Raw genomic sequence first — 25,039 nt, 5'->3', positions numbered from 1 at the left:
TCATCAGCTTCTAACATCTGATATAAGGAACTCAATTTACCAAAACTGAAGTTTAAGACAAGCAACGGGATACCAGGCTTTTGAATGAGGTGTTTTAATTTAATGGCAAATTTGTTTTATTGACCATTTTTAGAAAATTGAGTCTCTCTAAGTCCCTGTTTCTCCTCAGCCTACAGACAATCGATGACCAAACCTGTGACAAAGTACGCAACAGTCAATTTGAAATGCTAATTCAGGAGTTCCATGTCACAAAACAAATTACAGCTTCAGAGACTTAACTCAGATCCAATTTTTTATAACATCATTTTCACCTTGTTCAATGACATTAACACCTCCAAGCAACACAAAGATTCCAATCTCAGGAACTAATGTTAAATAAAAACTTAACTGGGCCAGCTATCTAAACACTATGGCTACAGGAATAGTCAAAGGCTGGGTATCCTGAGTGGGAGATTGACCTCCTCACACCCTTAATCCTTTACACCACCCATAAGGCACAAGCCAGAAACATGATCAGAATCAGAATCAGGTTTAATATCACCGGCATATGTCATGAAATTTGTTAACTTTATGGCAGCCGTATAATGAAATACATGAAGGGTTAGTAAATTTGCTGGTGACACAAAGGTTGAAGGTGTTGTGGATAGTGTGGAGGGCTGTCAGAGGTTACAGCGGGACATTGATAGGATGCAAAATTGGGCTGAGAAATAGCAGATGGAGTTCAACCCAGATAAGTGTGAAATGGTTCATTTTGGTAGGTCAAATATGATGGCAGAATTTCGCATTAATGGTAAGACTCTTGGCAGTGTGGAGAGTCAGAGGGATCTTGGGGTCCAAGTCCATAGGACACTCAAAGCTGCAGCACAGGTCAGCTGTGGTTAAGAAAGCATACGGTGCATTAGCTTCATCAATTGTGGGATTGGGTTTAGGAGCTGAGAGGTAATGTTGCAGCTATATAGGCCCCTGGTCAGACCCCACATGGAGTACTGTGCTCAGTTCTGTTTGCCTCACTATAGAAAGGATGTGGAAATCATAAAAAGGGTGCAGAGGAGATTTACAAGGATGTTGCCTGGATAGGGGAGCATGCCTTATGAGAATAGATTGAGTAAACTCAGCCTTTTTTCCTTGGGGCGATGGAGGATGAGAGGTGACCTGATAGAGGTGTGTAAGATGAAGAAATGCATTGATCGTGTGAATAGTCAGAGGCTTTTCCCAGGGCTGAAATGGCTAGCACGAGAGAGCACAGTTTTAAGGTGCTTGGAAGTAGGTACAGAGGAGATGTCAGGCGCAAGTTTTTTACGCAGAGAGTGGTGAGTGAGTGGAATGGGCTGCCAGCGACGTTGGTGGAGGCAGAAACGATTGGGTCTTTTAAGAGACTCTTGGACAGGTACATGGAGCTTAGATAAATAGAGAGTTATGGGTAACCCTAGGTAATTTCTAAGGTAAGGACATGTTCGGCACAGCTTTGGGGGCTGAAGGGCCTGTATTGTGCTGTAGGTTTTCTATGTTTCGATGTTTCTATGTTATGTTTCTATAAATAAATAGAGAGAAAAAAACTGAAGTGTATATCTATCTATTAAATGGTTGTTAAAATAAGTAGTACAAAAAAACAAATAAATAAAAAAATGATGAGGTAGTGTTCATGGGTTCATTGTCCATTTAGGAATCGGATGGCAGAGGGGATGAAGCTGTTCCTGAATCACTGAGTGTGTGCCTTTAGGCTTTTGTACCTCCTTCCCAATGGTAACAATGAGAAGAGGATATGTCCTGGGTGGTGGGGTTCCTTAATAATGGACGCTGCCATCCTAAGGCTCCACTCCTTGAAGATGTCTTGGATACTATGATGGCTGGTACCTATGATGGAACTGACTAACTTTACAGGGCTCTGCAATTTACTTTGATCTTGTGCAGTCGCTCCCCCCATACCAGACAGTGATGCAGCCTGTCAGAATGCTCTCCAAGGAATATTTGTGAAGGTTTTCGAGTGTTTTAGTGGACAAATCAAGTCTGCTCAAACTCCTGATGAAATATAGCAGCTGCCTTGCCTTCTTTACAGCTGCATCAATTTGTTGTGTCCAGGTTGGGTCCTCAGAGAGATTGACAGCCAGGAACTTGAAATTGCTCACTCTCTCCACTTCTAATCCCTCTGAGGTTTGTTTGTGTTCACTCATATTACCCTTTCTGAAGACCACAATCAGCTCTTTGGCCTTGCTGACATTGAGTGGAAGGTTGTTGCTGCCACAGCACTCAGCTACTGGTATATCTTGCTCCTGTACGCCCTCTCACCACCATCTGAAATTCTGCCGACAATGGTTGTATCAGCAGCAGATTCAGAGATGGCATGAAATACTCTGCATTTGAGTGCAGCTCTAGTAACACTTTGACACCCCGCAGGCAGGGCAAAGCTTGCTTGACTGATACCCAATCAACCAATATTCACACCTTCCTCCAGTGATGCAGCTTATTCTAGTCTGCAACTACCACAAAATGCATAACGGGTATTGATCTAGGCTACTCCATCTGAATCGCCCAAACTTACAACCTCTACCGGTAAGAAGGACAAGGACAGCAGGGGACCACCGCCAGCTACAAGTTCCGCTTGAAGACACATAGGCTTGGAAATTAATCACTGATCTTTCAAAAGCAATGGCTCTGAATCTTAGACTTCACCACCCAATGGCACCACAAGGACTACAGTGTTTCAAGAAGGAGGCTCATCATGATCTGGTGAAGTAAACACAAAATTCTCCGCAGATGCTGGGGTCAAAGCAACACGCACAACACGCTGGAGGAACTCAGCAAGTCGGGCAGCATCCGTGGAAATGATCAGTCAACGTTTCGGGCCGAGACCCTTCGTCAGGACTGAAGAAGGAGGGGGCAGGGGCCCTATGAAGAAGGTGGGGGGAGGGTGGGAAGGAGAAGGCTGGTAGGTTCCAGGTGAAAAACCAGTAAGGGGAAAAGTCTGGTGAAGCATTATTTGGTTGAACAATAAATGGTGGTCTTGTCAGAGACACATGGATTACAAAAACAATTAACAGAATGTATAAAGTATTGATAAGTTGGCTGGTGGTGTAGTGGTATCTGCGTCGGACTTTGAGGTGAGTGGTCCTGGGTTCGAATCCGGCCAGCTCCTTGCATGCTTCCATCCGTGCTGGGTTGAGTGTTGAGCTAGCAACTCAGCCTTGCTAAATGACAAAATGCTAAAAGAACCGCAAGGATGTCACCTGATGTGCCACAAGATGCGGAGAGGAACAAAAAAATAAAGCATCGCTGGGTTTACCTTTAAAGGTGCAAGGCATGTAGCTACCTGAGGTTGTTATTGCAGTTCAAACGTACAGGACAAATAAGGTTTATGAGGTAAAATAAAAGGGTTCATACACTCTTTTAGAATCACAGTTATGCAGCATAGATGTGGCTCTCCAGCCCAAAACATCCATGCTGAGCATCAATCCTAATCCCTTTTATCAACACTTGATCTGTATCCTACTATGCTTTAGTGATTCAAGTGCTCATCCAGATATTTCTTAAATGCTGTGACTGCATCTGCCCCCACTACGTTTTCAGACAGAATGCTGCAGATTGCATCCACCTTCTGATTGTTTTTTTCCCCTTAGATCTCTTCTAATCCTTCTCATGACAGATCTTCCTGATAAATAATTCCACAGCATGAACATATCACCAGTTTATTCAGGCTGTGTAGGTTGCTGTTGTTCCAAAGAGATGGCTGGAGATTTTTTAGTGTTCGTTTTTGATATCTGGACATAGAAAACACTTGGACAGCAGTTGAGAATGACTTGTTTCATCACCAATGGATAAATGTAGCAGATTTTGTGAATTTTAACAAATAGTAAACTGAGTTTGTGCTCATTATTTCCCTATTTTTGATCAACATAATTGTATTCACTTTCTGAACTCCTCACAGTTGCACTTAGAGTTTAGTTACCAGTGGAACAGCACATTTACATCACTATACCTTCACTCTTTTCTCCACCTGGCTAGGATTCTAGAAAATGCCATCCAGAGACTCAAACAAGCTTCAGATGGAATTTCCTCTCTTACCTCAACACCAGATACCTGGGCAATGACAGCAAGTGCAGGGAAACCCCATCTTGACACGTTGAGCCTCTTACCATCTTTTCTTAGAAATATAATGTTGTTAGTGCTGGGTCAAAGTACTGCAATCCCCATTAACTTCTGTTCCAGGTGGGTTTTCATTATGCAGGCCTTGGTGTTCAAGAAGAAGGTTTCACTTGTAAGTTCTAGGGCAACTAGAGGTGGGCAAAGAACATTTTGTTTGTGGATCCCTAGGCCCTGGAATGAATGTAATAATGAACTCAACTACAGATGGCACAGCTAACATAGCCACTGTCTCAAAGCTCCTGTGTCACGGGTTCAACCCTGCCCTCCAGCACTGTCTGTGTGGAGACTGCACATAATCCCTGTGACTGCAGTGTGTTCTAGTTCTCCTATATCTCAAATTTGGTGGTCAAATGACTTGTAGAATAGGTGTGAATGGTAGGTGAATATTGGGGGAACTAGTGGGGGTGTAAATATGTTTGGTGTGGATTGAGTGGGCAAAAGGACCTGTTTCTGTGCTGTATCTCTCTATAATTATGATTCATCTAGCTCAGAAATTATTGTTCAAAGTAAGAACTTATGAGAGGAAATAACTAGCTCTTCGCATCTCTTAAAATAGCAGATAAAGAATGCAAACTTAAATGTCCAGGCTCTTATTGAAAAGTATTTCTCTTGTACCTGGAATGAGCTGATAGCTAATTGAAGAAAGAGTCTGATGTGCAGCAGTAAGCCATGAGCATGTTCGTCTAGCAGGAAGGTGAAGACAAATTCGTGGATCCCAAGCAATGGTATCAAAACCAAAGTTGATCGTGTCAACCTAAAACATTGAAGACATATAGAGGTTATCTTTGGGTTTAGATCTGATTTCAGCATGAGCAGCACATTCAGTTAGATTGTCTGATAACCATTACGATAGTTATGAAAGTATATCACTTGCATTATTGTCCAGCCCCATTTCTAGACCTGAGATATGGGTATCGCACTCTGGCACATTTAATGGAGTTACTGTCTCACAATTCCAGTGAGCTCGGTTCAATCCTGACCTCTAAAACTGTCTGTGTGCAAGAGAGAGAATGGTGTGTGTGTGTGTGTGTGTGTGTGTGTGTGTGTGTGTGTGTGTGTGTGTGTGTGTGTGTGTGTGTTTGTGTGTGTGTGTGGCGGGGGGGTACTTACTGAAACAGCAGGGATTGTAGATGGAGTCATTGGAAGGGAGACTGGCTTTTGTGATTCACTGAGCTACTCTCACACAACCCTCAGACAACTCTATAAATCGTGGCCTTGGGCAAAGCAGTTGCTGTACTCAGTTATGATGCTCTCAATCTATTCTGTATTGTTATTGTTTTATCTTTTTCTAACATAATGTGCTGTCTGATCTGTACAAAGAGTAAGCAAGGCAAGCTTTTTATTGCATCTTGGTGCATATGACAATAATAAACCAATCTGAATTCCACTCTTAATTCAGCTCAACATTCCTTCCTGTCTTACCATATACTTCATACGTCTTTCCACAATATGACTTTGCAAAATGCATTTTGTCATACTTAGCAGGTCGGACAGCATCCGTGGAAACAATCAGTCATCGTTTTGGGCTGGAACCCTTCGTCAGGCTTGAAGAGGGAAGGGACAGAGGCCCTATAAAGAAGGTGGGGAGAGGGTGGGAAGGAGAAGGCTGGTAGGTTCCAGGTGAAAAGCCAGTAAGGGGAAAGATAAAGTGGTGGGGGAGGGGAAGTAGGGAGGGGATAGGTAGGAAAGGTGAAGAAGGAATAAGGGAAAACACAATGGGTAGTAGAAGGAGGCGGAACCATGAGGGAGGTAGCAGGCAGCTGGGGGAGGGGGCAGAGTGAAACTGGGATAGGGGAAGGGAGGGGGAGGGAATTACCAGAAGTTGGAGAATTCTATGTTCATACCAAGGGGCTGGAGACTACCTAGAGGGTATATGAGGTTTTGTTCCTCCAACCTGAGTTTAGCCTCATCATGGCAGTAGAGGAGGCCATGTATGGACATATCCGAATGGGAATGTGAAGCAGAGTTGAAGTAGGTGGCAACTGGGAGATCCTGTCTGTTGTGGCGGACGGAGCGGAGGTGCTCGACGAAGCGGTCCCCCAATCTGCATTGGGTTTCACCGATGTAGAGGAGGCCGCACCGGGAGCACCGGATGCAATAGATGACCCCAACAGACTCACAAGTGAAGTGTTGCCTCACCTGGAAGGGCTATTTGGGGCCCTGAATGGTGGCAAGAGAGGAGGTGTAGGGACAGGTGAAGCACTTGCGCTTACAGGGATAAGTGCCGGGTGGGAGATCCGTGAGGAGGGACGTGTGGACCAGGGAGTTGCGGAGGGAATGATCCCTGCGGAAAGTGGAGAGGGGTAGAGAGGGAAAGATGTGCTTAGTGGTGGGGTCCTGTTGAACGTGGCGGAAGTTGCGGAGGATAATGTGCTGGATCCGGAGGCTGGTGGGGTGGTAGGTGAGGACAAGAGGAAGTCTGTCCCTGTTGTGGTGGCGGGAGGATTGGGTGAGGGCCGAAGTGTGGGAAATGGAGGAGATCCTCCTTCCACCACTCCCTGGTCCACATGTACCTCCCCACAGATCTCCCACCTGGCACTTATCCTTGTAAGCGTAAGTGCTACACCTGTCCGTACACCTCCTCTCTTGCCACCATTCAGGGCCTCAAACCGTCCTTCCAGGTGAGGCAACCCTTCACTCGTGAGTCTGTTGGGGTCACCTATTGCATCCGGTGCTCCCGGTGTGGCCTCCTCTACATTTGAAACCTGACGCAGACTGGGGGACCGCTTCGTCGAGCACCTCTGCTCCGTCCGCTACAACAGACAGGATCTCCCGGTTGCCTCCCACTTCAACTCTGCTTCCCATTCCCATTCGGATATGTCCATACATGGCCTCCTCTACTGCCATGATGAGGCTAAACTCAGGTTGGAGGAGCAACACCTCATATACCATCTAGGTAGTCTCCAGCCCCTTGGTGTGAACATTGAATTCTCCAACTTCTGGTAATTCCCTCCCCCTCCCTTCCCCTATCCGTGTTTCTCTCTGCCCCCTCCCCCAGCTGCCTACTACCTCCCTCATGGTTCCGCCTCCTTCTACTACCCATTTGCTTTCCCCTATTCCTTCTTCACCTTTCCTGCCTATCCCCTCCCTGCTTCCCCTCCCCCACCCCTTTATCTCTCCCCTTACTGGTTTTTTACCTGGAACCTACCAGCCTTCTCCTTCCCAACCTCCCACCACCTTCTTCATAGGGCCTCTGCCCCTTCCCTCTTCAGTCCTGACGAAGGGTTCCGGCCCGAAACGTCGACTGTTCTTTTCCATGGATGCTGCCCATCCTGCTGAGTTCCTCCAGCGTGTTGTGAGTGTTGCTTTGACCCCAGCATCTGCAGAGTATTTTGTGTTTATGTCACACCTGTCAGGATTAAATTCCTCATGCAAATTCTCAGCCCAACTTTCCATATAATCTATAACCTGCTCTAGTCATAGACAACATTCCTTACTTTCCACAAGAAGTTTTGTGTCATCTGCAAGCTTACTAATTTATACCTTGGAAGTATTAACATCCAAGTTGTTTATATCACAAATATCAAGGGTCCCAGCACCAGTCCCTGTGGTACACCACAGGCCACAGACTTCCAATTAAAAAGGCTTCCTTCCACCATTACCCTCTGCCTACTATCAGTAAGCTAATTTTGGATCCCATTAGAAAGCTCACCTTGGATCCCATGTGCCTTAGCCTCTTGAACCAGCCTACCATGCGGCACCTTGACAAACACCTTGCTAAAGAAAAAGACAACATCTACCTCCTTGGTTTCATCAATCTGCTTAGTTAATCCTTCTGAAATCTCAATCAAATTAGCGACTCAGGATGCACCCTGTCCAAAGCCATGCCAACTCTCTGATCAGACCCTCATTTTCTAAATGTTTATAAATTCTATCCCTGAGGATGTTTGACAATAATTTCCCTACTACTGATGTAAAGTTCATTGGTCTATAGCTAACAAGCTTATTCAAGCTGATCTTCTAAAATAAAGTAACAACTTCCGTCTTTCAGCATCTCACTTATGCAAAAATCATTGTCAGGGCCCTAGGTATCTCTTCCCCTGCCTTGAATAGCAACTTGGGATAGATATTACCCAACATGAGGGGTTTATCAACTTTATACATCCCATGACATCTAACACCTCCTCCTCCTCCTCTAGGTTATCAGTGTACTCTACCCTGAACTCACTATCTTTCATGTCCTTTTCTTTGGAGCATATAGGGAGGTATTCATTTCGAAGCTCACTCTCATCACCTGAATCCACACATAGAACATCCCTTTGGGAAAACTTAAGGACATCCCTTGAAGCTATGACAGGGGTTGTGGCTAGGATAAGGCGTGGAGTCAGAGGGAGAGAGGGAAGATTAGGTTCTAGGGTTATTGAGGGGAGGGGAGGAGAGATAATGGAAGCAGAGTGGGAACGGAAGAATGGCTTGGGAGTGGGTATTGGGACTGTGTGGGATTTAGAATCAGGAGGATAAAGGGCAAGGTAGACTCAGTATGGAGGGAGGGCAAAGTGATTAAGCTTCAGCTGGAGTAGTGGGTGCAGTTCTGATCACCATACTATAGGAAAGATGTGATTGTGTTGGAGAGAGTGCAGATGAGATTCAGCAGGATATTGTCTGAGTTGGAGAGCTTTAGTTATGGGGTGAGATCGCACAGGCTGAATTGTGTTCCCTGGAATGAACGAGACTGTGGGGTAACATGACAGAGGTATATAAAATGATGAGAGCAGTAGATTGGATAGATAGCCATTTGTCCCCATGGCAGGGATATCATAAACAAGACAGCATAGTTTTAAGGCAGGAGGAAAAGGTTCTAAGATGTTTCCTGTAGAGAAAGGTTGATGTCTGAAATGTGCTATCAGTGGAGATGGTGGACTAACTGTGTTTAAGAGAAACAAATGCTACGTTTAAAATATATTTAGCTAGATACTTAAATAGGCAAGAGATAGAGGGATAATGTCCTAATGTGAACAAATGTGATTGGAGTAAATGGATTAATAGGTCAGCATGGTTATGATGGACGAAAGAGCCTTTTTCTGTTTTGGACAACTCTATGAGTCTGCTGTTTGCCTAGATTTTTCTCTTCTCTACTTGTCACCAGATGAGTGGTTTGCTCAAGGTAGTGTATACTCAATGGAGAAAATGACTTCTTCTACCTTGTAAGGAAGAATGGAAATTCAAGTACAAAACAAAGCTGTAATGCAAAGTAATGTGGCAGAAACTAGATCTTCCTTGTAGCTCACAATTTATATTATTTACAAGCATTAATTATTCAAAATGCTGTTTATGTGTATGAATGATGTATGTATGATTCTCTTTATGCTGATAATGAATGGCAAAGCTTGAAAACATTTCTCTCTCTTTCCTTTTGTCTTGAGCTGGTTGATACATTGTAGGGGCATACCTACATAATGCTGTAATTCTATATTCATGTAAACGGCTATTCTTCATATAAGAATTGGATTCTGAAATAGGGTGTCAGGGAGAATATTATAATTCTTTGTTTTATGTATATTTCCCAAAAGTGATCAGCCTTGGAAGTCTAGCTTTTGAATCCAGCTATGTTCAACAGTAACTGAGCAGAGCTGACATTAAGGCCATACAAGGTTAAAGTAGATGGGAAAAAATATCTTTTGGAGACTTAGTTTATAATGTAATCCTGCCTTTGATATTTCCCAGTATCTGGCATCAAATTCATCAAAACAGCTCCATACTCTCTGTCCAATCTATTCCCATATGGAGAAAATTTTACTAAGAATGAATAAATCATACCAGTATATACAGAGCAGGACAATTAGTATATGAAGCAGAGAAATTGTTTATTTCATTCTAAATGTTTTTTCACATGGTATTTTAGGATCGGGTAGTTTAACAGTCTGAAGTATGTTCGGCATGGTACTTGAGATAACTTAGGTCCAGTTTAAAAGTGTTCCACTCAATGCTTTAACCATTTCAGAACAGATTAACGAATCCCAGGCATTATTACCATTGTGCATGGGACCACTGATTCATTGAAAGCAGATTAAGGATGAATACTCCAGACTGTTAAACAATAAGGATAGCCTGATAAGTAGGGCAGAAAAACATGGTAGAGGGAATTTAATGCAATCTGAACATAGAAAATATCACATTGAATAGGACAGCACAGAAACAGGCCCTCCAGCCACATTGTTGTGCTAAATCAAATAAATTAGTAATCAAATAGCTAACAAGTAATCTTTTCTGCCTATACAATGTCCATATCCCTCCATCTTCCTTATACTTATTTGTCAATCTAAATGTCTCACATCTCCTTTGAAATTACTCCCCCTCTCCTTAAAAGCATGCCCTCAGGTATTAGACATTTCAACCCAGGGAAAAGTGCTGTCTATCTATTCTAACTAAGCCTCTCATAAACCTCTATCAGATCTCCCCTTTGCTTCCACCACTCCAGAGAAAACAACCTAAGTTTGTCCAACCTGTCATTATAGCACATGTCCTATAATCCAGGCAGCATCCTGGTAAACCTCTTCTGCTTCCTCTCCAAAGCCTTGGCATCCTTTCTATAATGGGACAATCAGAAATGTATGCAATACTCCAGATGTGGAGTTTTATAAATCTGCAACATAACTTCCTGACTTTTGACCTCAAAACCTTGACTAATAAATGCAAGCATACTATATGCCTTCACCCTATCAAACAGTGTAATACTTACAGGGAGTTATGTACTTGGACTAGGACTTTGGCCTTGCCCTTAACAATGTAATTCCTCTTTACATTTCACCTACCAAGGTGCAACACTTCACATATAAACCCCATCTGCCATTGCTCCATCCGTATCCACATAGTTTGTTGTTGTTCTGCCGTTAAGTCAAGTCCGACTCTTCGTAGCCTCATGGACCATAGGGTCCATAGGGTTTTCATGGCAAGGTACGGAAGTAGATACGGTTTGAACTCAGGTCCAGCTGCCTTGAAGTCCAGTGCTGATGCCACTACACCACCAGCTGGCCCTACCTGCATAAAGCCATACTCTTTTCTCACTGGTGTCACCAGGTAGAAGGTACAAGAGCCTCAAGACGCAACCACCAGTTTCAAGAACAGTTACTATCACTGAGCCATCAGGGTCTTGAACAAGAGAGATAAATGCACTCACTTGCCCATCCATTGAGATGTTCCCACTTTAAGGATTCTTTATCTTGTTACCTCATGTTCCCGTTATTTATTACTATTTATTTCTATTTGCATTTGAACAGTTTATTGTCTCTGGTTGATCCTGTTAAAGTAAATATTCTATAGATTTGCTGAGCATGCCACCAGGAAAATGAATCCCAGGACTCTATACAGTGACATATTGATGATAACATTTACCTTGAACTTTCAGCTGATCTACAATATATCCCATTGAGTAATGCAGCAATGCATCCGTATGGAGTAATGCATTTAGAAAGCTGCAAAATTGGAAGAGTAAATTCAATAAATGTAGGGCATTGGTGATGTTGAAGAGCAAAGGAATTTGGAGCACCTGTGCACTATTCAGTGTGCAGAATAAGCCATTAAGTTGGTTAAAAAGGCACCTAGAATGCATTCTTTTACTAGTGAATGCATAGAATGTGAGAGCTGGGAATAAGAGGTGCAACTGTACATAATGATAACAGCAACAGGAACTCGAGTACTGCAAACAGTCCTGGTCACAGTAGTATGGAAGGATTGAGGAGGTTTACAAGGATGTTGTCAGGACTGAAACTTGTTATGAGAGAAGACTGGATTAACCATGGTTCTCTATTTCAGAACAACAGATAAAGGAAGGTTATACTCCTCAGCAAAGCACTTGAGGAACTCTGCTCTGTTGTTGGCTCTAGCCTTTATATCACCAATGTCCCACACTGTTAAGGGAAAGATCATAGTCCAAGTCCACGTCCATAACTCCCTGAAAGTGCTGCACACCGGAGGGAGGCAAAGGCTTGTGTGGTGGTGGGAAGCGCAGGGGAGCTGACAAGAATCAATGGAGCTGAAATTATTAGTATTAGACTAGTGGAGTTGGCGGTGTGTCTAGACCCAACTGTATGAGTAGGAAGTAGAGCTGTTAATCTGTCCCGTACCTTATAATATTTAATATTAATGTACTTTAGTTTGTAATTTATGTGTGATTCATCTGTAGATGTTATCCTTACCTTCATAAATTACCATATGTTATGTGTGTTATGTGTACTACAGTACTTTACACCCTGGTTCTGAGAAACAATGCTTTGTTTTGAAATACGTTACATGGTTATACGAGGGGTGATTGATAAATTCGTGGCCTAAGGTAGAAGGAGATGAGTTATACAGTTCTCGTTAAATGCACATGCAGTTCAACTCTTTGAGTGAAAATGCAGAAAGATTGAAGTTAATAACCAATCTCCTTCTACTTTAGGCCACAAACTTATCAATCACTCCTGCTGTGGACCAATTTCTGGAGGTCGAAGACGCCAACTTCTACAAAGGAGGGATCTGTATGCTCCATGACCGCTGGACTCAGTGTGTAAATGTAGGAAAAATAAATGTGCTAGGTTTTCTAAAATTGACTCCTTCTACCTTAGACCACGAACTTATCAATCACCCCTCGTATATGTTACATACATGTATGAGACTATAAACTCGACTTGACTCAACTTGATGTAGAAAACCTCACTACTTTAAATTCAACGTGGGTACCTGGAGACCTGTGATCTCAGGCCTAGACTACATGCTTGGTGCTGGGATGAAGAAGGTTTCTCCATTTCAACTAGCACATGTAAAATTGATTGAATGGCTCCCCTTTGCAAATTCTCTGTAATAGATTGCTCACTGGTAACACTCGTTCATCCAGGCTCTGTGTTCAAGCTCAGTGCCAAAAAGCTTGAACACTTAATCTGTATAGTCAGCACTTGAGGAATTTTACACTGTTGGTGGCTCTAGTTTTAAAACTGCATGCGTGAATATAATAGAATCTCCAGCAATTATTTTGATGGAAAGCAGGAGAGTTTATTTGGTCTCCTAGGAACCATTTATCTCAACCTGAAACAGCTGAAGCTGAATGTTCCTTCATTTTATTTGTGTTGATGGAGTTTGCTGTGCAGAGACAGACTATCTGTGTCTTTTTCATGCTGCTCCTTCGACACTACTCCTTGGCTTTGAAGATTTCTGGGACATCGTGAGTTGTCAAAGTCATTAAATGGAAGAAAGTTCTTTATTCTTCTTTATGAGGTGAATTTATGTTCCAATCATCGTATTTTGGGGCAAACAAGAGGAATTCTGCAGATGCTGGAAATTCAAGCAACACACATCAAAGTTGCTGGTGAACGCAGCGGGCCAGGCAGCATCTCTAGGAAGAGGTACAGTTGACGTTTCAGGCCGAGACCCTTCGTCAGGACTAACTGAAGGAAGAGTTAGTAACAGATTTGCAAGTGGGAGGGGGAGGGGGAGGGGGAGATCCAAAATGATAGGAGAAGACAGGAGGGGGAGGGATGGAGCCAAGAGCTGGACAGATGATTGGCAAAGGGGATATGAGAGGATCATAGGACAGGAGGCCCAGGGAGAAGGAAAAGGGGGAGGGGGGGGAAAACCCAGAGGATGGACAAAGGGTATAGTCAGAGGGACAGAGGGAGAAAAAGGAGAGTGAGAGAAAGAATGTGTGTCTGAAAATAAATAACAGAGGGGGTATGAGGGGGAGGTGGGGCATTAGCAGAAATTAGAGAAGTCAATGTTCATGCCATCAGGTTGGAGGCTACCCAGACAGAATATAAGGTGTTGTTCCTCCAACCTGAGTGTGGCTTCATCTTTATAGTAGAGGAGGCCGTGGATAGACATGTCAGAATGGGAAGGGGATGTGGAATTAAAATGTGTGTTGCTTGATCGTATTTTGGGGGCCGCTGTGCCAGAATGTCACTCTGCCCTGTTGGTTGAGACATTTATTCTGGTCTTTGGGCTTATAAAAGATTCGTTCAATGCTCTATTAGCTTGCTGATGTGAATGAAATTGAATAAACATTTGTTACCAAAGATACAAACTGCTGGAAGATCCAGCAGGTCAGGCAGCATATACGGAGGTGAAGAAACTGTTAACATTTTGGCTTGAGACCTGTATCAGGAATGAGAGTGTAGAGGGGAGGATAGCCAGTAAAAAGAATACTTTGAGAAGGCTGTTTGATGGTTAAGAAACAGCAAGGCCCCTGGAGCAGACAGAATCTCTGCTTTAATTACTTAAAGATGACAGGACAGTATTTCTGATACACATTCACAAACTCAGCACCCTCATTGAAGAAATGGAAATTATACGCGAGGGTATCAGACATACCAAGTAAAACTCAAAAGCGTGCAGATGCCAGAAACCTGAAATAAGTTGGAGACAAATGCTGGAAACATTCAGAAGGTCAGACAGTGTCTATGGAGAGTTAATGTTTTAGATCAAAGACCTTTCATCAGATCTGGGAAAGAGAGAAGCCAAGTTCATCTTAATTGGCAGAGTGGCGAATGAGGATGTTGCCTGTGTAGATAAAACCAACATAAAGCATAGAGCACAGAACATTGCAGCAAAGGATCAATTCTTCAGCCCAACACGTCTACACTGACCATGGAGCCAATCTGAAGTAACCCCTTCTGCCTACACTTGGCTTATATTCCTCTATTCCCTACCTGTTGACGTGTCTGTCTAAAGTGCCTCTTAATCATTGCCTTTGTATCTGCTTCTACCATGTTCACTGTCAGTGTGTTTCAGGGAGCTAGCACTCTGTGTAAAATAAACTCGCTTTATAAATCTCCTTTCGACTTTTGAACTCTCCCTTTAAACTTACGTCCTCTAATATATGACATTTCCATCCTGGGAGAAAAACCCATGAACTGTCCTTTCTATGTCTCTTATAATTTTATATAGTTCTGTTAGGTTAACCCTCGACCCCTGACACTCCAAATAATACGATTCAAGTTTGTCCAAACTTCCCCGCAAGCCAAATTGCTCCAAACCAGCAAACAAATGTGCAAGCTACTTCTGCACCCTCTCCACGTCCTTCATATTGTGTGGCAGACTGGACACAACACTTCAGATGTACAGAACATAAGTGAAGGGGAGTAAAAGTTATGAAATGCAGGGCTGTAGGACATATCCGGCAGATTAGACTGTGCTAATAGAAAAAGAAATATTCAATTAATCTCACAGATGGAATGCTTACAGTTGAAATGGTCATTTCAGCTATAAACAGAGAAAGTGAATTAAAAGGATTTGCAAAATTTGATGTAGATTCAGGAAGGCTGCAACATCCAGACAGAAGATGAGGTGCTGATGCTCATGATTTTGTTGAGCCTACTTTTGACAATACAGAAGGTCACAGACAGATAGGTGTAAGTGGGAGAGAATTAAAGTGAAAGCTCTGTGAACTGAAAGCACGTGTTCCATCTTGTGGTCACCCATCTGAGTTTGGTTTCTCCTACACAGAGGAAACCACACTCTGAAGCAGATTCGAAAAGGTGCAATCAAATCGTTGTTTAACTTGGAAGGAGTGTTTGGGTTCCTGGATAGTGGAAAGAAAAAAGGTAAAAGGAGAGGATATCTGTAAGTGGGCCACCTCCTGGTTCTGCATAGAAAAGTACTGAGAGGGAGCTGGTCGGTGGGGATGGGAGAACAACTTGGTAGCTGTGAAGGAAATGCTTTGAAATGCTGAAAGGGGAGCAGAGGAGAAGATGTATATGATGGTGGAGTCTTGTTGAAGCTGGTGGAAATTGTGAAGGATGACCTGTGTAGAGTAAAGGACAAGGACCAGCACTCTATCGCAATTGACAGACCACTTGATTACATCTCATCCAACTGGGAAGCAGAGAAAATCATCACTGAGGATTCTTGTATTCATTGTTTCCCCGTGAATCCTTCTGCATTATGTACCTGTTGATTTACAGTGAAGTCAGAATGGACTCTTCCTACCCATAGTTTACTTGATTATTTTACTTATATACGTGCCTTACTGATGAGTACTCAACCAAGAAGGCAGTTGGTTCCTGGGGAACTACAAACCCATGAGTATCCACATGAAGAAAGGTAAGTATCTGATAAACAAACCAACAAAATTGCTTTAAGGCTTAATGAGTTGTATCTGTGATCTCAGAACCTCAGATATTTATTATAAATTCAGCATAGCATGTAAAGTCATGTGGTAAATAAATCCAGTACCTGTATTTGTAGTCATTAAATCGTCTCTGTTGAGCTTTAAGTTTGGAAAGCAACGTTTTCAAGATCATTATGAATACATAGAAATTCATCTGCCAGAAAGAATAGCGGAGAAAAAAAATCAAAATACAATAATTGCATGTACTTACAATTGAAACATAATATGAGGAAATGAACCTACTACTGGGAATTAGTGCAGAGAGGTGTTTATCAGGAGGCAGATTAAGTTTTCCCCTCCTTTTAAGAGAATTGGAATATTTAATGTTCTCATGAAGAATTGTCAGCCAGATGTAGCATCTAACTTGAAAGAAGGCATGCAGCAGGAATTTTAGACTTGGAAGGCTAGGGTTGAGGCTCAAGGCCACAGTGTTTGCGCATGAGAAGGGATGCATCCTCTTAAGTCAACATTACACAATGTAAATAGTGCAAATATGTTGTGTTTTTATTGCCTTTATCACTTCAATAGCCCCCAATTATACTATTGACCTCTCAGCTATCGCTGGGTGTCGACTTGAGATAATCCAAGTTCAGTTGGAGATCAGAATCAGAATCAGGTTTGATATCACAGCCATGTGTCATGAAAATGGTTTTACAACAGCAGTATAATACAATACATAATAAAAAAACTATACATTATAATAAGAAATATATGTAAAATTAAATTAAATGAGTAGTGCAAAAAGAGAGAAAAGAAGAAAATAAGTAGCAAGGTGCTGTCCCATGGGTTCATTGCCCATTCAGAAATCTGATGGGGGAGGGGAAGAAGCTGTTCTTAAAACATTGTGTATTTTGAGGCATAGATTTTGAAGATGTTCTTGATGCAGGGAAGCTCGTGTCTGTGATGGAGCTGGCTGAATTTGTATCTTTCTATAGCTTTTTCCCGATCTTGCGTAGTGGCCCCTCAGTACCAGACGGTGATGCAACCAGTTAGAATGCTGTCCATGGTACATCTGTAAAAATTTGCGAGGGTCTTTGGTGACATACCAAGTCTCCACAAATTCCTAATGAAATATAGCTGCTGTTGTGCCTTCTTTGTAATGGCATCAATATGTTTGCCCCAGGATAGATCCACAGAGATGTTGACACCCAGGAACTTGAGACCGATCACCCTTTCCACTGATGATTCTTCGATGAGGACTGCTGTGTGCTCCCTCAACTTTTCCCTCCCAAAGTCCACTATCGATCTCTTGGCCTTACTGACAATGAGTTGCTGCAGTGACACCACTTAACCAGCTGATCTTTTTCACTCCTATATGCCTCCTTGTTACCATCTGAAATTCTGCGATCGGGAAATTCATAGATGGAGTTTGAGCTGTGCCTATCCACACAGTCATGGGTATAGCTGGAGCAGAACACTGGGCTGAACACACATCATTGAGGTGCGCCAGCATTGATTGTCGGCAAGGAGGAAATGTCATTTCTGATCCATACTGGTGGTGATCTCCCAGTGGAGAAGTCAAGGATCCAGTTGCAGAGAGAGGTACAGAGGCCCAGGTTCTGGCCTTTTGTTGATTAAAAAAAGGGGTATGATGGTGAATGCTGAGTGGTAATCAATAAACAGCAGGCTGACCTAAGTATTGCTATTCTCTCGGCTGATTTTAAGCTGAATGGAGAGCCAATGAGGTTACATCTGTTCTAGACCTATTGTGGTGATAGGCAAATTGCAGTAGGTTCAGGTCCTTGTTAAGGCAAGAGTTGATTCTGGCCATGACCAACCTCTCAAACCACTTTATCACAGTAGAAGTGAGTGCAACCGGGCAATAGTCATTGAGAAAGTTCACCCTGCTTTTCTCTGGGCACTGGTATGATCGTCGCCCTTTTGAAGCACGTGGGAACCTCCAATTGCAGCAGTAAGAGAGTGAAGGTGTCCTTGAACACTCCCACCAGTGGGGTGGTGGAGGTTTTTAATGCCCTACCAGGTACACCACCAGGGCCTGATGCCTTGCGAGAGCCATCCTTTTGAAATATGTTCTGATGTTGGCATCTGAGATGGAGATCACAGGGTCACCAGCAGCTGCAGGGATTCGTACAAATGTAGTTTTATTCCCTCTTTCAAATTGTGCATAAAAGGCATTGAGCTCATCTGGAAGCGAAGCATCACAATCATTCACGGTGTTAGGTTTCAGCTTGTCAGACGTAATGGCTTGCAAACTATGCTTGAAATGACGTGCATCCGATTCTGTCTCTAAATATTCTTCTTTCGTTCTCCATTCAGCTCTCTGAGCCTTAAGCATTCCAATTCTCTCCCACCATAATCCCTTTACCTTTTTCTCTCCTTTTAGTCACCTGGCTGATATTACCCTTTGACCAACCTTTGAGTACCTTAGTATCTGATTCAGTTTAAATTTTGTTTTGTATGATTCCAAGAAGGACTTCTAGATGTTTTCCAAAATCAGAGGCACGCAATTAAGAGAAGGCAGTTTGACATTTATAACTTCTTGATCCAGAGTTTGTCCAATCAATAATTTCTGTTACTATGGAGACATAGCTTGCATAGTAGTGGAAAGGAGAAATTTTTTGGTAGTCTGTGTGAAATGTATGCATGGCTATCAGCTCTCTGAATATTTGGATCTACTAACTTTAGTGGAAACTCACAAATGAAGTGAACATTACCAATCTGAGTCAGTGGTTCTACCAGCTACCTGACAAACAAACAGGAATTTCTCCTTGCAGATGCCTCACAATGTGTGCATTAGATGTTTTGTCTTAGACACAGAGGAGTAGCAAGTGATTCCATTAACTTATCAGCAGGTGATTATTAGGGATTATCTTGGAGTTATGAAATTAGTTCATAGCAGGTGTTAATTAAGATAGAAACCAGTCTTCAGAAAATAAAAGCTGTTCACAATTCAACATCAACTGATACTTTAAGGCTTTTGAAGATGTGGCGCATTCTTATCCTGTACCACTAAAATAGGCAGAAGAAGACAATAGTTGATTATGAATTGGTAAACTGGTTTATTATTGTCCCCATGCACTGAAGTACAATGAAAAGTTTGCTTTGCACACTATCAGTACGGATGATTTCATCGCATAAGTACATTGAGAGAGCTCAAGGAAAAATCAATAACTGAATGCAGAATGAGGAGCTACAGTTACAGAGAAAGTGAGGTGCTGACCGACGATGAGGCGCAAGGGCCATGACGAGATGGATTGTGAGGTCAAGGGAGCATCTTGATGTACAAGAGATCTGTTCAATATCCTTATAACAGTGGGATAGAAGCTGTCATTGAATCTGGTACTATCAAACTTTTGTATCATCTAACTGATGGGGTGGGGAGAGAATATCAGGGGCAGCAAGTATCTTTGATTATGTTGGCTGCTTTACTGATACAGTGGGAAATCTAGACAAAGTCATGTCATGTTAATTGCACTCATTGAAACCTTCATCAGAGAAGTCATTAAGTGGCTATCCCTTGTACTTATACATTGTTAAAAGTGTATCCATGGCACTTCATGCACAGTTTAGCACATGTATGTTCTGTCAGAATATTCTGGCTGGTTGAATTTTGAGTGAGCCATCCCTCAACACTGCATCAAAAGAAGTGTTTTTTTGGATGTCAGGAGTTGTTTTTCAGAAGCTCTTGGATCGGCCACTAGTCATAGAGTCACAGAGCACTACTGCACAGAATCAGGCCCTTCAGATCATCTAGTCCATGCCAGCTGTTATTCTGCCTCATCCCTTTGACCTGTCCCTGGCCCATAGCCCTCCCATCCATGTACTTATCCAAACTTTGCTTAAATGTTGAAATCAAACGCGCAGCCAGCTCTTCCACTATGAGTTCAATCCACCCTCTCACTACCATCTGAGTGAAGAAGTTCCCTTTCAGGTTCCATTTAAGCATTTCACCTTTCACCCTTAACCTATGACATTTAGTTCTAGTCTTACTTAACCTCTGTGGGAAAAGCCTGCTTGCATTAATGCTATCTATACCACTTGTAATTTTGTAACCCTCTACCAAACATGTCTCATTCTCTTACACTCCAGAGAATAAAGTCCTGGCCTATTCAACCTTTCTGTCTAACTCAAGTCCTCAAGTCCTGGTAATATCCTTGTAAGTTTTCTCTGTACTCTTTCAATCTTATTGATATCTTTCCTGTAAGTAGGTGACCCCAGAACTGCACACAATACTCTAAATTAGGCCTCACCAATGCCTTATACAACTTTAACATAACATGCCAGTTCTTGTACTCAATATTTTGATTTAGGAAGGCCAATATGCCAAAAGCTCTCTTTATGACCCTATCTATCTGCAATGTCATTTTCAAGGAATTATGAACCTGTATTCCCTGATACCATCATTCTACTGTGCTCCTCAGTGCCTTACCATTGACTGTATAAGTTCTACCCTGGTTTGTCCTTCCAAGTGCAACACCTAACAATTTTCTGCATTAAATTCCATCTGCCATCTTCATCCCATTTTTCCAGCTGGTCTAGATCACACTGCATCCCCAGATAGCTTTGTTTGTTGTCTATTGTGTCTCCCAGTCTCGGTCTCATCTGCAAAAATTGCTGATCCTGTATACCATATTGTCATGATATAGATGACAAACGACGATGGACAGACACACCACTGACCCTTGCAGCACTCCACCAGTCACAAGCCTCTAGTCAGAGAGGCAACTATCTACAACCACTCTCTGGCTTCTCCCTCAAAGCCAAAGTCAAATCCAATTTACTACCTCAAGATGAATGCCATATAACAATTACAGCACCAGAAACAGGCCATCTCGGCCCTTCTAGTCCATGCTGAATGCTTACTCTCACCTAGTCCCACCGACCTGCAACCAGCCCATAACCCTCCCTTCCCCTCCCTTCCATATAGCTATCCAATTTTACTTTAAATAACAATATCGAACCTGCCTCTACCACTTCTGCTGGAAGCTTGTTCCACACAGCTACCACTCTCTGAGTAAAGAAGTTCCCCCTCATGATACCCCTAAACTTTTGCCCTTTAACTCTCAACTCATGTCCTCTTGTTTGAATCTTCCCTACTCTCAATGGAAAAAACCTATCCACGTCAACTCTATCTATCCCCCTCATAAATTTTAAATACCTCTATTAAGTCCTCCCTCAACCTTCTATGCTCCAAAGAATAAAGACCCAACTTGTTCAACCTTTCTCTGTAACTTAGGCGCTGAAATCCAGGTAACATTCTAGTAAATCTCTGTACTCTCTCTATTTTGTTGACATCTTTCCTATAATTTGGTGACCAGAACTGTACACAATACTCCAAATTTGGCCTTGCCAATGCCTTGTGTAATTTTAACATTACATCCCAACTCCTATACTCAATGCTCTGATTTATAAAGGCCAGCATACCAAAAGCTTTCTTCACCACCCTATCCACATTAGATTCCACCTTCAGGGAACTATGCACCATTATTCCTAGATCCATCTGTTCTACTGCATTCTTCAATGCCCTACCATTTACCATGTATGTCCTATTTTGATTAGTCCTACCAAAATGTAGCACCTCACACTTAGCAGCATAAGCTCCATCTGCCATCTTTCAGCCCACACTTCTAACTGGCCTAAATCTCTCTGCAAGCTTTGAAAACCTACTACGATTGAAGCCTCTTGAACAGCCTCCCATGCGAGGCCTTCTCAAAGGCCTTGCTAAAATCCATGTCAACACCATTCACTGGCTTTCCATCACCAACTTTCGCAGTAATCTCCTTGAAAAACGGATTGATTAGATGTGAACTATCATGCACAAAGTTATGTTGACTATCCCAAATCAGGCCCTGTCTTTCCAAGTTCTTATATCCCAGTCCTGTAGAATACCCACTGCTGACTTCAGGCTCACTGGCTTATAATTTCTTGGATTCTTCTTAGATCCCTTTTTAAACAAAGGGAAAAGAATAGTTATCTTCTCAGCCCCCATCACCTTACCCGCAGCTAAGGATATTTTAAGCAATTCTCCAGGTGCCCCAGCAATTTCTGAAATAGCTTCCCACAATGTCCAAGAAGACACTTGTAAGACCCAGGGGATTTATCCCTATTAATTCCCCTCAGGACAACAAGCACATCCTGCAATGGAATCAACATATGGTCCATGATTTACTGCTGCTTTGCCTCAGTTTTGTAGGCTCTGTGTCTATCTCCCACGTAAGTACAGATGCAAATAATCTATTTAAGGTATCCATGACCACAATGATTTTCAAGAGGACCAGTAGTATTGATTATTCAAAGGAATTCTGCTAGTTAGGTAGAGCTACCATTGTAAGTTTATAAGTATACACTCAAAATGTTAAAGCTAAGTTGGTGATTATAGCCACTGAAACTATTTGATTGTTTATTGTTGTCTTTGTGTTTAAAAACACAGGAGAGGAGGAGTAGATTCTCCATAAGAACTACTGCCTTAAGTACTTACTAACTGCCCATTATGCCACTGGCAGCAATGAGGGTCCTCCATCTCTGGTGGTGTTCAGGGCTTCCTTCATTGTGCAAGTGGCTTGTTCTTGATTTTCACTACAGTCAGTCATGCAAGTCCTGGCTGGGAACTCAGGAATACCGTCACACTAAGAAGTAGAAGGATCCTTCATTGCTGTTTCTGTAACAGTTTTGTTTTACCAGTCAGGGTTGCCGGCCCTGAGCTGAACCCCTGAACCTGGAGGACTGGTGGTTTGCTCTCAGTCTGGTCTCTACCCTTTGACCTGGTTGGCATGGGTGACCCTACCGAGAGTCAAAGCATACTGCCTTAACTCCAGCCAACATAGCTTTCTGGTTCATTGAGGCATGCAAGCCTCCAAGTCCTATGACAGGTTGTAGTCCTCTTGGAGGACTGCATTCAGTAAACTCCTTTAAAATCTCCCAGCTACAGGCTGTTACATATGGCTGATTTGACAAATGAATGGGAGATCAATAAGGAGCTTTTCCAACAGGACTGAAAGACTGCAGAAGGAAATTTATAACAGTATCAGAAAGTTAGTAGTGACTGTAAATAAAGGATACTGTCCCTCTGTCAGAAAATGAAACTGAACAATGAGGGACTCTTGATCGCAACTATTTTCACTGCAAATATACCAACAAGATATCCATACTTACCATAATTGCAAATATCACTGGTCCCCTAATGATCCACCAAATGACCATGTTGTGGTTTCTTGCCCAGCACCTAATACCCAAAAAGCAGTCATCATTTTTATATACCACACATCAATACTTGAAAAGAAATTCAATGCCGTTACTATTGTTAATGCTGTATATTTTGCTTATTTTTCTCCCCATGTCTTTAACCTCTGATTATGGATTAGGTGATTAGTTTTTATGTTGTGAACCCCTTTGCTCTTAGTGTAGTTTCCTGTTTATATTGATGTATAAGTGTGCCAAGTCGGCAGGTTCACATGTCCTTTAGTGCTTGGGACACCAGTTTCACTACCTTCTCTAGGAAAGAAGAATATTAATGTGCAGAATACTCTGATCAAAAATTTATACTCAAAATTTGGAATGTTTCTGCTACATTCAACCATAAAGGGGTGAGAACATCTTGTGAGACTTGACTGCAGATGCAGGAAAACTGAAGCAAAAACAGAAATCACTCAGCTAGTCAGCCAGCGTGAAGTCAATCATCCAAAAGAGCTGATTCATGCTGAATATTTCTTTAACTCGATAATACTTAGAGTTATTGAGTTATAGGGGTATATAGAATGAATTAGTTCCTATGGACAATCAACTTCATGCTAATGATAAAGTACCCAATTGTACATATCCTACCTTAACCCATTTTGTTTTCCCCCATCTGTATCAACTCCTGCTTTAACTCTATCATTTACCTATAATAGGATGTATGACACTAGCCAAGCAGTCTACCAGCTCACACATTTTTTTTGGATATGGGAGGAAACCAAAAAACCTGGACATAGGGTCAGAGTAAGAAAATACAATTATCACGGCAACAGGAGTTGTGGTTGGGAATGGATCCAGGTTGCTGTAGTTGTGAAGAAACATCTATAAAACCTGTAACACCCTACCACCTACATCTATAAAAAGAGTAAGAAACAAGCTAATGTTTCAGGTTGATGACTTTTCAACAGAAATCCTTCCATGAATTCTGCCTGATCTGTTAAGTGTTTCAGCATTTTCCTTGTTTTATTGAAAATACCGCATTCCTGACATGTCAACTCAATGTTAGTGAAAGAATCAACCCCAACGTGGCTTCCTGATTTCATTATGGCCACAATGCATCTAAAATGCATTTCTTTTACAGAGCTACTTTACTACTGAAAGGTTAAATAACTCCTTTCAAAGGTCAAGTAAATCAGACAAATGGACTCCCATGCGTGGGTGTTTAACATGGTAATAGTTAATGTTTTTACAGGTACTCAACCAGCACCTCTCAACCCTGAAACCTTTTATTATTGAGAAGAACAAGGGAATGAGTTGCTCAGCAAACACCAGCATCTGCAGTTTCCTTTCCATATCATTTACCAAGCAATAAATTATCTGCTGGAGGAACTTGACAGGTTAATCAGCGTCTGTTAGAGGAAAAGAGTGGTCAACATTTTGGGCCAAAGCGCTCCCTGCATAAAGAGCTGATGTAGGGCTTTGACCCAAAATGTTGACAATTCCCTTCCTCCCACAGGTGCTGCTCAACCTGCTGAGAACCCTCAGCAGATTGTCTGTTGATCCATTTTCCAGCATCTGCAGTCTCAAGTGTCCCCAAGTCACTTACCAGCCTGACTCGGAAATAAGTTGCCATTCCATCATTATTAGGTCTTAATTTTGGAACGGCACTATGGGAATCCTTCACCAGAA

The 25,039-nt window shown here is 42.3% G+C and overlaps 1 protein-coding gene across 1 annotated transcript in view; it reads right to left on the bottom strand.

Annotated features, from left to right (window-relative positions):
• Positions 1–25,039, bottom strand: part of glp2r (glucagon-like peptide 2 receptor) — a 116,389-nt gene that overhangs the window by 14,366 nt on the left and 76,984 nt on the right. The window contains exons 9-11 of the mRNA XM_072242450.1: positions 23,330–23,399; positions 16,282–16,370; positions 4,756–4,894 (exon numbers count right to left, since the gene is read on the bottom strand). Of these exons, the coding sequence (XP_072098551.1) occupies positions 4,756–4,894; positions 16,282–16,370; positions 23,330–23,399 (298 nt within the window). The remainder of the gene's footprint in view (positions 1–4,755; positions 4,895–16,281; positions 16,371–23,329; positions 23,400–25,039) is intronic.

The sequence above is a fragment of the Mobula birostris genome, chromosome 24 (assembly GCF_030028105.1).
Source record: "Mobula birostris isolate sMobBir1 chromosome 24, sMobBir1.hap1, whole genome shotgun sequence".
NCBI lineage: Eukaryota > Metazoa > Chordata > Chondrichthyes > Myliobatiformes > Myliobatidae > Mobula > Mobula birostris.
This window is presented reverse-complemented; position numbering and strand designations above follow the sequence as displayed.